Source organism: Physcomitrium patens, chromosome 17, assembly GCF_059467195.1.
Source record: "Physcomitrium patens ecotype Gransden chromosome 17, ASM5946719v1, whole genome shotgun sequence".
Classification (NCBI taxonomy): Eukaryota; Viridiplantae; Streptophyta; class Bryopsida; order Funariales; family Funariaceae; genus Physcomitrium; species Physcomitrium patens.
In genome coordinates, this window is record NC_143426.1 from 14870566 (window position 1) to 14886155 (window position 15590).

General features: G+C 38.0%; 2 protein-coding genes across 2 annotated transcripts; both read right to left on the bottom strand.

The window, feature by feature from the left end:
* Window positions 1-464: 464 nt before the first annotated feature.
* Window positions 465-3346, bottom strand: LOC112294396 (V-type proton ATPase subunit E). The gene is made up of 6 exons (XM_024544730.3): window positions 3010-3346; window positions 2150-2250; window positions 1696-1855; window positions 1350-1543; window positions 892-991; window positions 465-635 (listed from the first exon to the last, which is right to left on the bottom strand). Exons 1-6 carry the CDS (start codon window positions 3109-3111, stop codon window positions 591-593), a joined length of 702 nt encoding a protein of 233 aa, XP_024400498.1. The 5' UTR covers window positions 3112-3346; the 3' UTR covers window positions 465-590.
* Window positions 3347-3990: 644 nt separating this feature from the next.
* Window positions 3991-9400, bottom strand: LOC112294395 (cellulose synthase-like protein D3). The gene is made up of 4 exons (XM_024544729.3): window positions 8989-9400; window positions 7424-8501; window positions 5485-7285; window positions 3991-5362 (listed from the first exon to the last, which is right to left on the bottom strand). Exons 2-4 carry the CDS (start codon window positions 8347-8349, stop codon window positions 4580-4582), a joined length of 3510 nt encoding a protein of 1169 aa, XP_024400497.1. The 5' UTR covers window positions 8350-8501; window positions 8989-9400; the 3' UTR covers window positions 3991-4579.
* Window positions 9401-15590: the final 6190 nt, after the last annotated feature.

The following is a 15590-nucleotide window of genomic DNA, read 5'->3' on the forward strand; positions in this document are numbered from 1 at the left end:
AATTTATTGACAGTTATTCCATGGATTGTTTAAACTGAACTTTTTTTCTCGGTAGATTTTCGACGAAGAAAAAAGAAGAATAAAAAAGCACACACACATACACACTTTCTCCTTTCTTTCGTTTCAATGCTGATCTTGATTCTCAACTACCTGAACTGATACTCAAAAAAATATGAATTTATTGCTTGTAAAATCATAGGGAACAACAAATATAGAATAAAAAGATTGAATTCGTACGTGCATTATAATAATTTGAAAATTAAAAAAAATCAGTCATTAGTTTGCACCAGAAAATATGACAATCTGTAGAGTATTCAATTAGATTTCCACAAATGATGAAACGTAATATACACCAAAGGATAACGGTGTAGATTGTAGTGTAACAAGGTGTATATTACGTATACACATGGCATTTTAGAGTTATCTAAAAAACTTTACATACATACATTGAGGTTACAAACACATTGACGGGGCAGAAATGATATAAAATATATAAGATTACAAGATTATTCTGCTGCAGGAATGGCGAAAGCCAACCACCGGCTAGCTGGAGAGAACAAACTCGAGCATTTATAGAAAAACAGACATGCCTAAGCACCAGCTTGTCCGCCTGAAGGGAAGAGTCGCTTTCGGATCTGAACATGAAGATACACATGGCATCATTGGTACATGCGCTTCAGACTTCCAGCCTTGGATTGAGATGATACATAAATTCAACCTACTCATCCTCATTTCAGTAATGAGTAATACGAAGTGAAATTTTTTAAAATTGTGACAAACACTGTATGAAGCTCAAAACCTAATATCAGTACCCAGTCACTAATATGTCAATTGATCTTGGTTAGAGTTGCAGAAAAAAAGTTGAAAATCATAGCGTAAAAGTGGGCCTACCTCAGGCAGCTGCTGCTTGAATACAACTTCCAAGCGTGCATCTAGAGTGTTCTCCAATACAATGCGCCCATCCTTGGTAGCCAACACCACTCCTCCTGTACTGTAGTCACGGAACATAGAAAACCATGTCAACGGTAAACTAATGACCTCCTAATTTTGTCTAAACAAATACTTTCAACAACAAAACTTCATTCGTTTCCATCTCCTGGCTCAGCAAGGGAAAGAACCATCGTAATTATGTTGAAGATGGTATTTAGAGTGTTTCAATTGATTACAGGTGAGAGACGCCAGGGTTATCACAGTACAAGCTCTGATCAAAAACACTCCATTGCATAATATACTTCCACTACTCGAATTTTTAACTCTGAAATATCGTCCTCCGACACTTCCAGGGAAAGTTAAACTTAGAGTTCAAAGACAGCATAACAATAAGTGCACTTGAAAGAGAGAATAAATACCAAGATGAACCATGGTTCGATGATCCTGGTGGCCCGGGAAGAAAATGCTCGTCGTCCACAAACACCTCTGGCACATCAACATTTAGTTTCTCTGCATACGCCTGTTTCGCTGATTCAATCACTGACTGCACTATCTCGAGGTCTTGCTCACGGCATCGTAGCTGTGTTGACTGCTCCTTCAGCCTCAACAATCCCTGGACACTCACTCATGACATCTTTTAGCACAGGAATACTCCAGAAAAATTGCGCACAACGGCCATCATATAGAACAGAAACACTATGGACTGTTCTTATAAGTTTATTGAGTTGAACTCCACCGAACCGCCAAGCCGAGGAGATTACATACCTGGATAATGAGCGCTTCCAGAAGTTTGGGGTATTCCTCATTGTCACTGGACCCAACCTTCTGCAGCTGCTTCTCGGCCGCTTCTTTCATCTTGCGAACCAAGTCATCCTGAGCTTGAAGCAACTTTAGCCGAGAAGCATTCAATTGCGTCGAGTACTCACTGCCCCAAAAATTGAAAACCATAAGTCAGATGTATACTCAGAAACCACTATGTTATAATTAAGCCCTAAATGAGGAGCTACTTCTTCGAACTAAGTTTCGTAGCATTTCATGAGCAGCGAATAACCTTCTTGATGAATGAGTCAGTTCTTCAAGGGACGGAAATAGTAATATTAAAATTTCAAAGAGAAACTTCCAATTGCCTGGACACTTCGGAGATCCTGTGGTAACTCTGATATATTCAAAAATCGACCAAATTCTGAACAAACTTGCAATTGCGGTACAAGAGTATTACATTTTACGGCGGACTTCCACTTGCTTCTCCTTCCGCTCGAACTCCTGTCGAATTTTCTTCTTTTCAGTTTCCACGATCTGTAGCTTCTCAATGTTGAACTCCTACAAAAAAAATAAAAAATAAAAAATAAATCGTCGGTAAACAAGGATTAGCTCTAATAGAATTTGCTTGCCCTACAACAGCTGGCATTCCGGTTGCCCTAGCAGTCGACTCACAATCTAAGGTCATTGCAACTTTCTACAAAGATGTAAGGAATAATCTTGTTCTCGATTCTAATAGGTTTTAATACCTAGAGGGAGGAGATCAAATATAATTTAAGCATCTGAATTCAAGACACGATCAAGCAGGAGATCGAATAAAACGGTCAATTCAAATCCATGTTCCCTACTGCTGAAGAAGAAGCGAGAAAACAGAGATGAAGATACTCTAAGCCGATCATTTGACATCAGAAATAAAACTGTCACATTCAAATCCTCTACTGCTCACCTTCACACCTTGTCGACTTTGACTATCGAAACAAACTGAGAAACAGAGTCAAAGTGACAACTAATAGAAATACAACTTCAAGTGCGAAATCACTCATTTTTCACCATTGAATCGATGCTGACCCATGATTTCATTAAGACAATGAAATAAGAAAGTGCACTTTCCTCTAGTTGCGAACTGCCATGTGCACGCGATTCTGGTAGACCTATGCGCTGCACTAGTTCAACTCCAAACAGATTGACAATATCAAGTTACAGATATCGTTTACAGACAAAACCTATAAGATTTTTAACTCGACATTCAGATTCTTCACAATAGAGAAACCCCTCAACAGAATCGCCTGAAACCACAAGGGACATTGTAAAGAACTTCACCTCTTCAGCAGATACAGAGATCTCGTTGGCCTTCTCCTCTGCTTCCTGGCGGATGAACTGCACCATCTGCTGGACCTGCTTCGAAACCTCAATGTCGTTCATCTTGACTTCCCTTCCCTTACAACACCCCGAAACCACGAACGTCTCCCTGAACAAAGTACCGACGCACAATCTCCGAAGACGCGAGCAGTAACACTGCGAAATCTGCTGACGCAAATCGCAGCAATACTAGAAGGTACCCACAAATCCTGGTCCAGAGCACAACACACCGCAGGAAAATCGCTCGATTGAGAACTCTGCGGGACACCAGCATGTGGGGCTTGGACTGGATAACAAAACTACCCACATACGATGTTGCAACGGTCTGCAACTTTTTTAGGTTTGTCGAGTGCCGCTCACATTCCCGCGAGACACAGCTTCCTCTGCATCCGCGGTTTCCGGATCCACAATCAGAGCTACCTTTCGAGTTCCCGGTGGTTCCCCTGGCCCACGATGAGTTCCCAATGCGCCTCGAACTTGGCGGGCGTGCCTCTCACGACCAGGGCCACTGTTGCGCTTCGACATGTCGCGGTGGATGTCATTCAATCTAGCCAGTTTCAGCGAATTTATCAGAGAATAAAGTACAATTGCTTCTTGCCTCTCGGTGTTTGATACATGTAAGGGTTGACTTAACTAGTTTTTCAACAGGTTCCCGGTCGATGGATCTGTCCAGTGTGAAGAAATGGGTTGCTGAGATGATGTAAGTGAATAATGCTGTGGAGTTCGGAGACTTGGCAGTGGGAAGTGTCCACAACTGGCACGGCGATTTAGTGTGTCGATGAGTTAGTTTCATTACAATATCTAGCAAAGAGTACCCAAATAGGCCTGGTTTGCAGTTTATAGAAATGGAAGTGGTAACCTGTAAACAATTTCAAAAGTAGGACACACACAGTTGAGACTTTGGAGTGGTAGGCCAACAGAAAGAAGTGTTTTCCAATCCGATTTCAAAGGGCTAATCCAGGAGCTGCTAAAAAAATTGCATTAATGGCCAATTGGGTAGAGTACTTATAAGCAAGAGCTTACAAAAATTGCTTCGGGTGCCCTTGCCACCATCACTAGCGTCCGTCTAAAATTCTCACTTAATTGCAGGAAGACGAGCATCACTATCCTCTGAAATAATTATACCTAAGATACTTACTAATAAGCAACTGCACAACAACGATGTTATTGTAATGCGTCGGACACATCATCAGCGTTGAGAATTGTTCATGTCATATATGTGAAGACTGCCGCCAAAGTTCCTTCCACCTCCCTCACAGCTCCACTTGCTCCAGTAGACTCATATCGAATGAGTAAATAAGGATGTCAAGGCTAATGTACAAGTTCAGCAATTGCATATTCCTTTCTGATTACCGGAGGTACGTAAACGATAACGTCAGTGTTAATAGATTAATACTCCATGGTGATAAACGCCGACGAGTAAGAAAATGCTGGAGAATGGCAGCAGTGAAATGCATCACGAATCGTAGAAACAGGATTTGGTCCGTTAGATACTGGCAGGGTAGAAATGATAGCGCCCCTAACCAAAAGTCTATGGAAACGTGAAGCCACCACCGCCCACTGCCGCTCCACCATCTTGGGGAGAGATGTACACCCAAAGGAGAGAGATAATGACAGACAGCAGACCCGCCCAGACGTAGATGATGGTCGGCGTCTTCCCACCCTTACCCATAAGACCCTTGAAGAAGGGGTACAAATGCATGAGCACCCAGAGGGAAAAGAAGACTCCTCCCAAGAGCTTGCTCCATTCAGGGTTGGTAGAATAGATGGTGCGGGAGACTCCGACGGCGATGGCAACAATGTTGGTTATGCCAATGGTGATTGGGGGAATGAAGAGAGAAGTCCACTTCACGATGTACAGATCGGCATAAATATCGTCTTCATCATCTCCAGCTGATTTCGATGTGAGAGTGAAAGAAATCTCGACTCCAGCCATGACCTTGAGAATACCCTGAAAGACGGCAGCCAAATGCGCACTGGTACCTCCAATAACCCAGAACTGCTCATTTCTCCACCACTCCTCCAGACTGATTCCAGACCATTTCACTTCGAGCACAGCGAGCGAGCACAGACTGATGGTGATGGTAAGTAGGTAGATCAAGAAAGCGAGATTCAAGTTCTGCACAATGAATTGGCCAGTGTAGAGAGAGAGAGCGGGAAGGAAGCAGTAAACCAGAAGGAAGATGGAGGTAAACGGATAAATGCCGACATTAAGGTATGCAATACGCTGCAAGAACTTGAGGCGGGAGCTAGCAAGAAGGGCATTGTTCCGGGAGAAGAAAATTTCAACGGATCCGGTAGCCCACCGAAGCACCTGAAAAATTCAAACGCGTTAGATCTGGCTTCAAAATTCGGCAAGAAGATATAGAACAGCTTGCTGTCACACAGTCGTTATCTTTCTACAGCATATAATTCCGACGTGGGCATGCTACTTACTTGATGAAGACGATCTGTAAGATTGATTGGAGCAGTTCCTCGAAAAGCATCGCGCTTGGTGACACAGTAAATGGAACGCCAACCACGATTGTGCATACGGAAACCAGTAACTACATCCTCTGTCACGGACCCATAAATCCATCCCACACGCCCTCCCCATTCGGTTTTATCCTCATAAAAGCACGACACCACGTTGATAGCCTCAGCGACTGTGGAAGCATCCAGTGGCTCACGGGGGATTGTAAGCGCCCCCGCAGGACGACCATTGTGTACGCCCTTGTCTGCCAGAGGTCGCCCTTGAAACTCTGCAACCGGAATCGAGGCGGCGAACACGGCTGAACTACCATAACGCTTGGGTAGCATAGAGGCCTCAATCTCGTCGTCATCATCGCTCGTAGTGTGATCAGTAAGCCCTGCGACCTCGGACTCTCGTTGCTTGGTCTTCGTCTTCTTCATCTTCGGCTTCTTCGGCGCGCAGCAGAAGCAACAGATTTGAAAGCAGCACCCGTGGTCTCTGATCCTTGGGGGATCGAAACCATAGAGCGCGATTCTCCTGAATACACATCCGGTTCCGACGTACACTGGTCCCTGCAAACCATCCAGGGCTCTCATGTTGACGTCAAAAAACACAGTGTTGTGATTGGCATATCGATCGTTGGGGTCAACACCTTCGAAACGTTGGGGAAATTGAACGTAAGCGAGACGATCCCCGCCCTTGTCCATGAAGAAACACATAGCTTCTCGAATGGCGAGAGAATTGAAAATGTAGTGGTCACAATCCAGATTGAGAATAAAGGGACCGTTGGACATGACGGCACTTGTGCGGACGAGTGCGTTCATGGCTCCTGCCTTCTTATTGTGATCATAACCCGGACGCTTCTCACGAGACATGTACACGAGCATAGGTAAACGAATGTCGACGTCCGTGGTATCGATAATATTTTCCTCGTCACTGCTGCCCATCAGGGGCTCAGCTGTAGGAGGGGCAAGCATCACCTGGATGATGCCAGCGTGATCACCTCGTCCATGTTCCTTCCCGGAGTGCGTCCAAGTTCCAGGCCAGTGTGTACCATCGGCCATCCAAGTAGCCTTGGGAATGTTGAGGGGCTCTGAAGGATCACCTCCAGACTCCATCTGGTGACGCTTGGCACGGATTTCTTCGTGAGCATTGTACGCATCGGAACGACGACGGATGGAGTCAGGCAATCCATTCACACGGACCTTGAACTCGTCGTACTCTCGCTTGACCTTGCGGCGATCCTTAACGAAATCGGAACGGACTTTGTTCTTTGTAGGGTCTCCTTTCAAGAGAAAATAGGTTTCCGGATTTCGAGGCTCGATCTTGTGCTTCCGACAGAAAGGAATCCATACGCGTGCAAAACTTGCAGCCTCAGCTAGAGCTTCAAACGACAAGAGCGCACCACCATCGTCGGAAAGATAACACGCGAGCTTCTCTAAAGGATACTCGGATGCCAAAATCGACAGAATCGTGTTTGCGGTTGTAAGAGGAGGTTCCTTTTCGGGGTCAGCTGTGGAGACGAAGATGTCCACGCCGGGTAGGTCAGACCTACCGCTGGGGTTATCAGGCGACGGCATATCAAATTTCTCCTTCAAAACCGATAAATCTGTTAATCGATTGATTGGGCACAGTTTCGGCAACTGATCTAGAATCCAGGAGAAAGCGAACCAAATCTCGCATACCACAGACATTCCCCATAGCCACAGGGCATCAGGATTTGGATGCTGCACACGCCACATGAGGAACAGAGCCAGGACGACCATGCGAATTGCGACGATCAATCTGCATAGACATATTGCGTTAGAGATCCAAGCTCCCCCACAGCTTCATTCCTTGAATCTGAATGATCATGTTACAACGATCTGATCGGAAACAATGTCTGTGCTACGGTGCACGCAGACAATGAAGCAGAGCACAAACCTGTAGGGACTGAGAATGCCTGTTGAAATGCTGACTTTCCGAGTGAGCGGGCGCCGCACTTTGTCATTAAATTCTGGCAAGGTGCCCAGATTCGGTGGTCCTTGACCGCCGCCACCATCGTAGCCATCCTCACCTGGCCACACGGCATTGCCGTAACCGTAAGTTCCTTTTGTCTGATAGAGCCAGCGAGCATGGTCGAAATCTGCAGATGAGCCATTGCTCATCATGCCGGGCTTTGTCTTGAGAAGTGAGAGACGACGTTCCAATCTAGAACTGTCGTCACTGGGTGGTGGTAACGCACGCATGTCATTCTCAGATGTGTTCTGAGAGAACGGCTCGTCAGACACGGTGTAGTCGTCCTTGCAACCGGGACACTTGCCAGATCCGTTCAGGGCATCAATGTAACAGTCCCGACAGATCTTGAAGTGGCAATCACAAGGAGTCATGTCTTCCCCCCGCTCGTCGCGCATTGCCTTGCCGTCACAGTTGATGACTGAGCAAGTCGGACCGCGTACGGCCCCTAGCTGCGGATGGTTCCCCTGATCTTCCATCATCTTTTCCATGGTGTGTCCCCGCGTCTGATTCGAAAAACCACCGGTGAAAATCGTGCTAGACACAAACTGCTGCTGAGCCTTTCCGGGAATAACACGATCCCCCGCCATAGGATGATCCGGTGTGGCGGGGATCTGGACAGTGTACAGGTAGTCAGATCCCAATTCACTGTCTGTAACGCCTCCCATCTCACTCATGTCACGCGAAAGATTGTTGAATCTCCCGCTGGATGTTCTCCTCGCATGGTGGAGTGAGGGCCCGCTGTTTGAACTATGGCTATCCGGATTGGATCGACCACCCATTTGGGCGCCGCGTGATTGTCCAGCGTTTCGAAATCCTAGTCCTCCTGTTGCAGCAGACCTTGGCGAAGCCATGGCTGCAAATCTTCGCACTTCGATCACTTGTCAAACATAGATGAGGGCCTGGATCCGAATTTCCAGGGTATAGCTCAATGCCCAAATTTGAGTTCAAACTTCCCGAATGTCAGCTGCCGCAATGATCATTTCCAGAAACTACTTTAGAATCCCTGCGAAATTCCAAATCAGATACTAACGGTTTTAGTATGAGAAGGAGTGCATTTCTCTGTCTCCCATTCTCGAACTGAGATGGAGGTGCATTGATTCCAAATCATAACCAATCAAGAGGTGCAGAACGCGGCTATCAAATGCCAGTTCCAGAGAAGTTTGGACCTAGAACAATATCGACTCAAGTAATAAACCTTCATCCAAGCCTTTTCCTAGTTCTAGGGGAGCGTAGTAGCTAGTACTCTGGCCAACACCTCTTCTTCGCTAGGAGCCAATGTTTCAGAAACAGGCATGTTACTGACTCCATAACCCGCGAACATCATGCCCGTTTCCCGTCTCAACTCAGGAGGTTTCGGATCTTACGTAGCAACTACTATCAGCTGCTTCCCACATTACGTACTATTTCGCGATCGAATGCGATTTCTATCTCAGAACAAAGAAATGCGATTCAAAAACATGAAGCCAGATCTAGAACCATGTCTCACTCACCTGGAGGCGGCAACCACCTTCGCCAAGCCAAGTCTCAACGTCCCAGGCCGAGGACTTGCTGGTAAGGAGAGCTCGTCTGGTTCACCACACGACACACACAAGAAGAGTAACTGAAGTCGGGCTGTTCATCACATCACAATTGAACCACCCCTAGAGCCCAGCCTCTGTTCCCCGCCCTTCTCCAATTACTGGTACCAAGCGGACGGACTAGAATAGGTGATTACTCATTCTCTGCATCTGCGCACCCAAGTAAACGCCTAGCTCCTCGTCACACCGCCTGACTACGCAGTGGCGGTCAGGCTTGAGTTCATCAATCGCGCTAAATACCAGCTGTAAAGAGTCAACGTGGTGGAAGATGTGCAACGAATCCCCTCTATTAAAGGCTCAATGCGAATCTGAACGACGGGACAATTTGGTAAAATATTCAGGAACTTGCCACAACACGCATCTTAAATGGTCCTCTTGGCGATGAAATGGCATGGCTTGGGTTTCACTCGGGAGATATCAATATCGGGCGACGGATCTGGGCGAGACACCAGATCCGGGTTCTAAGTTGGGATCTGGGCCCCATCCTACGGTGTGGGTGCCGAGCTCAGGACGGGTCCAGTTTCAACCTGCATTGACAGCCAAAACCAAATGCAGACTAATCGATCGTAATTCAGACGAATCTAGCATCGTAAGTGACTGGACGGATATGTTAACCTTTTTTCAAGGTTGCAAGTTACAGTCCGAGTTTGGTCAATCTGTGTCTAGATCTGAACGTCTCGGCGATGTGGTGCTGCTGCCTCGGTGACGCCGTTCTGCTTTTCATCGAGCTCTTGTCCACCATGGATTTTGTCACCCACATTCCTCTTCTCGGTGGTTCTGTTTTCGATCAATGGATTAGCCGCACCGGCCCACAGTTAATGAATTCCATGGGGAAGTGGGGCTTTTTTGTCCCATTGAATAGCTTGTGAATCAGATTCAGTTCTGCCAATGGCATCCCAAATAAATGTTCACATTCAATTAATGTAGTATAATTTTAGTATGGCTGGGATAACTCGAGGAACTTCCTGGCATCCACGACTTACTCAATTTGAAATTTGATTTTCATTCTGTTCTATTCCAGTGCATGACTTGGATAGTATCATTAATTGTTTAAAAACCTAACTTTTTCAGGGAAGTCTTCGTTCCTGTGTGCGCATGGTCGTTTGAGAATGTTCCATTTAGTCTTGTGCAACTTGAGCCTACTTTTGAATGCCTGCAGTTAGATTTGCCTCCAAACAAGTATTCTCAACAATATTGGGTCTGTATCACACAGTAGTCCATACATGCTGTAAAGTTCTGAGAATTGTTTTCTAAAGGAAAACTCAATTTTGTTTGACACAGTTTGGTATCCCGAATTTCATGATTGTCTTCAAATATATTCTATTTTTATAATTTATACTTTACAAATTGAATCACATTTTCCACTGATCTAAGTAACTCCAGATGGATTACTTAATGGGTTGTCATGTTTAACAAGAGGGTGTGCAAATTTCTTGAAAAAGACTATCGATTAATATTTTAGGTTTGTCTACAAATTTTTTGATACAATATCAAAAGTTATGACACTTTATTTTTCAAAACTGTGTTTAGTTGAAGAAAAAGTCGTTTTAAAATAATAATTAAAACTGTTAGTGAAGTATTCTATTAAATCTAATAAATTTTCAATAAATTGCAATATCTTAATAAGCAATTTAATTATTTTTGAAAGAAATTATTGAAACTAAACATTATTTTATGAAAAATTTTGTATCCTTTTAAAATGCACTTAAAACATAATCATTAAAATTTATTAATATTTGCAATGATAATATATTATTATAATTTTAAAATATATATAATAAACAAACCATCAGTTTTATAATTTAAAGTTAATTTAATTCTAAGTTTATTTAATTATATTTAAATTTTGTATTCAAGTAATAAAAAAATAAGCATCATGTTCATAATCAACATTATATTTTTAAGCTTTTGATTAACATTATAAAGTCAAAATATAAATTAGTACTAATTATATTTAAATTTTGTATTATATATATTTATATTATTTTAAAAATTAAATGTAAATAAAAATAAATAAAGATGGTTATATTTATTATAGACATCTAACAAGAAGATTTTAGAAATAGCTTTAGAATATTCTTTTAGATTCTAAAAGATTCCAAAATATTATCAAAATATTCTTAGAAGGTTCTTAGAATATTTTAGTAAATTCTAAAAAGTTCTAAAAGGATTAAGGAAGTTGTTTGGGAAGCTTCTTAAGATTGCTTCATCTTCAAGTAATATAGAAATTTCTTGAGGAGCTTCCTAAAGTCGCTTCATCTTTAAGCAATATAGAAACTTCTTGAGAAGCTTTCTAATATCTAGTATATATTGGAATTGAGGTTGATGGGATCCTCAATCTTGATAATATATCTTTTGGAACTCTAGTTCACCTTTCTTGGTATTAATTTTGTACTTATTTAGTTTAATCAAGTTATTATTAGCTTTCTTATTAAAAGTCCTCAATTTAACTTCTCTTGTAATCTCTTATATAGTATATCTATGATAATATCTTCTTTGTTAATATAACAATTAATTTTTATAAATAAAAATTAAATTTAAAAATACTATTATATATACTATGTATTATAAAATCTTTTTGTAATAATTCTAAAATCTAAGAAGTTATTATAGAAATATTTTACAACTTAGATATATGTTCTACAAACTTTGAAAATCTTATGAAGTTTCTATATACTCTTTCTAAAAAGTTGTATATATAAAAGTAAAACCATTATTTTTTTTAATTATTTTGAATTTTTTTCTTATATTATAATTATTAAATTCCAAAGACATGAATAAAAAGTAAAAAATAAAATAAAGTAAAATTATATCACTCAAAATATATATATATATATATATATATATATATATTCATATATAATAGATGTAAGATAAATTAAAATTAAAATAGATATTTTTAATTATAAAGAATTTAGAGATTCTTAAACAAAAGCTAGAATATTAATAATTGATTGATTTTCAAAGACAAGAACTAGAAGAAGATGCATAAACCTGAAAAGTTTGTGTTAAAAGAAAAGTGACAAAATAGTAATAAAGTAGTATGTATATTAAAAAAAAATTGGAATGCTATTGCCAAAAGATAAAAAAACTAGAGATTCTTAAAACTAGACTAGAAGCAAGAAAAGAGTTGACAAGAGTGAAGAGGGTTTCACTATTGCTTTTATATATACTATCTAACTAGGAGCTATATGGCAATGTTCTATAGGACCTCTAATAAGTGTTGACTTTGCAAGATACATGCTTTAGCTTATAAGGAAAGTTTTCTATATGTGGGCCACATAATTAGCTTATTTTCCAAGCTATCAATATGTGTGGTACATGGCCAACTTGTTGACCATGTTTTTAATCTAAAAAATCAATTATAGATACCTATAAAATCAAAGAAATATCTATAAAGCTTCTAAGAAGCTTCTATAGAAGATATTAGAAAATTAATCTATTTTTATTTACTTTTATCTAATTATATAGATAATTATTGGTTTACATATATATTTTTGTGATATTGATAGGTTATAGACTTTGCCAATAAGTTTGTTATGTATTGCACATGTGAATAACTTGTGGTATAAGCTAGCAAGATGGCACTCATATAAAAAACTTTCTTTATAGTTAAAACACATGTTGAAGGTCATATAGAATATTGCCACATAGCTCCTAGTTAGATAGTATATATGGAAGTAAGAATAAAGCTTTCTTTACTCTTATCAATATCTTTTTAGTCCTTGATCTTATATTAAGTCTTTTCAGTCTTATTGTTTCTAAGCAATAGCTATTCCAATTTCATTACAATATTAGTTTTGAATAAATGCATATTCTTTCTAAGTGATATAAGAATATATTGAGTTTTTTTTTTTTTTTTTTTTTTTTTTTTTTTTTCTTTTTCTTTTTCTTTTCTTTTCTTTTCTTTGAGATTCATGTCCTTGATAGTTTAATAAGAGCACTAACTCATTGTTTTTGTTTTGTTTTTAGAAATGAGTAGATTATGCCACTTCTATTGTTATATTTTGAAGGTTGTAAATTATCCACATTTGAATAAATATTTATTTTTCTATTACAAATTTTTTTTCTTTAAAGAGAGAAGATTATCTTTCTTTGTAGAAATTTTTATTTGATATTAGAAATTATAGATTAGCTTCCTCTAATTTGACTTATGAATTTTTTTGAGTTATCTATAGAAGAAAAAATTATAGATACTATTTTTGATGGCAGTGAAAATATATTTATAATTATTGCAAATCTTCATGTTCTCATCAATATTCTTAAGGTAGAAATTTTATGTATTTTTAATGTAAATTATAAAGATACTATTTTTACTTCTATGAAAGTAATCAATAATAAAATTTTAAGACTATGCCAAAAATTATATAATTAAGAAAATCAAGTAGATTAAGTTTATAATCAAATTCAAAAAGCCTTATTACTATAAGTATAAAAGAAGCATGGAGAAGTATGTTGAAGAAGTTTGATTGAACAAGAAGAAAGTTTTAAGGATTTCTAAAACAAGTAAAGCTCAATTTAAGATTGTTAAAAAGAATGATTTGATTGGAGAGATACAAGTCAAGTCATGACGATAGCTTTTAAGTTTTTGGAAGCTTATTCATCTAAACCAAAGCCTATGCAAATTAACAAAATATGTTTTAAATCTCTTATTGAATAAGAAAAGAATCGACATTGTAAAGGAGGTTTATGCCTATATTATAGAAAATCCAAATACATTGCTTAGTATTATCCAAAGAAGCAACATAACCACAAAATGAAAAATGTGGTTGCCAAAGATGACATTGTGTCAAAAAATAAGTTTTTTCAGCTATAATAGGAACTATAGAGTTGGAATCTTATGCAACACCTAATAAAGTTTATATATATATATATATATATATATATATATATATATATGTCAATATTCCTTACCTTATTTTATAATAAAAGTTTATTTAATATCAAAGAATTATAAAATCTTTATTTTATTTGATTTAAGAGCCTTAGTTTATTTTATAAATAAATATTTTGTCAAAAAATAAGAAATATTCTTAATCAAGAAAATCAAATTTTTACATATAGAAGTCATAGATGGTCATTTGTTTTTCTTTTGAGACACTATCCATGAAATAAATTTTTTAGAGGTAACAAATAAAGTATCACTGACATACATAATTATTTCAATAATTATTTATAAGATTAAGTAGAAGTAAATAAAAGTAAATTAGTTCAATAATATCTTATGAAAAAGCTTCCTAAAAGTTTCATAGATTTAACTTTGACTTTATTTATATTCGTAGGTTAGAAACTTATTCAACAAGTTAGCCACATATTGCACATATTCATAGCTTTAGGAATAAGCTAATCATGTAGCATACATATAACAAACTTGCCTTGTAAGTTAAGACATATGTCTCACAATTTAAATATGTATTACATGTCTTATTGAACATTGCTATGTAGCTTTTAATTAGATAGTATATTTGGAGGCAAGAGTGAAGCCTTCTTTGTTCTTATCAATGCCTTTCTACTCTTTAGTCTTGTTTCAAGACTTTTTAAGTTTCTTATCTTTGACAATAGCTATTTTAATTTAATATTATACCATCTTTGAGTGATTTCTTAGCCTTTTTGAATGACGCAAGAGTGTATTGATCTTTTAGTTGTTTGAAATTCATGTCTTTGACATAAAGTTTATAATAGCTTAATAACATTTAATATCATTAGATCTTCTTTCAATCTAGTTATTTTAAGATTATCATGGTTAAAAAAATATAACCTTCAAATAGACTAGATTTCTTGTAACCTTGATTTTTTTTGTAATTTAGTCTAAGATTTTGCTAGTCAAGTAAAAATCCATAATTATAATATAACCAAATCTTTATTGATAAGACCAAGAACTTTCATATATGCTACAAAAGAAGAGTCAATTTTTTCTATATATGCTACACTTATTTTCAATAGAAAAAATATTTTAAGATATTTTTTTTAATAAATTTTTTTATTAAGATATTTTATAAAAAAATATATTATTAAAATATTTTTTTAGAAAAAAAATATTGTTATTCTTCTAAAACATCATTCCTATGACTATTCAATAAATCTTCAATAAAGAGCTCAACTATTATTTGAACCAATTTAAAGCTTATCACATAACAAGTTGGTTGTACTCAAGGAATAAATTGACAAGAACTTGGCTAAGAACTTTTAAATCTCTAGAAAGAGCTCTTATCTTATTTGTAAAAAATAAAGATGGATTTCTACTAAGATTAAAAAAAAAAAATTACACCAATCTTGTATTTTTTTGAATTTTTCAAGGCATTCTTTATAGAAATAGATGCATTAGATTTTGTTATGAATTTGGTGTTGTTACATATAGAAGTAGATGATAAATTCCATCCAATAGCTTTTTACTCCAAGAAATTTTCAATAGCTAAGATCAACTATAAAATCTAGAAGAAAGAACTTTTTGTAACTAAGGATTCATTTTAAGAATAATATCATTATCTAGAAGGCACTTTAAGTCTAGTCATTGT

Coding starts and splice junctions, on each gene's coding strand:
- LOC112294396 (XM_024544730.3), bottom strand. CDS start 3,111: ATGAACGACATTGAGGTTTCGAAGCAGGTCCAGCAGATGGTGCAGTTC. Junction 1,856..2,149: donor GTGGAAGTCCGCCGTAAAAT/GTAATACTCTTG, acceptor TTTTTGGGGCAG/TGAGTACTCGACGCAATTGA. Junction 1,544..1,695: donor TGGAAGCGCTCATTATCCAG/GTATGTAATCTC, acceptor GTGAGTGTCCAG/GGATTGTTGAGGCTGAAGGA.
- LOC112294395 (XM_024544729.3), bottom strand. CDS start 8,349: ATGGCTTCGCCAAGGTCTGCTGCAACAGGAGGACTAGGATTTCGAAAC. Junction 7,286..7,423: donor GGCATTCTCAGTCCCTACAG/GTTTGTGCTCTG, acceptor ATGTCTATGCAG/ATTGATCGTCGCAATTCGCA. Junction 5,363..5,484: donor TTACAGATCGTCTTCATCAA/GTAAGTAGCATG, acceptor TGAATTTTTCAG/GTGCTTCGGTGGGCTACCGG.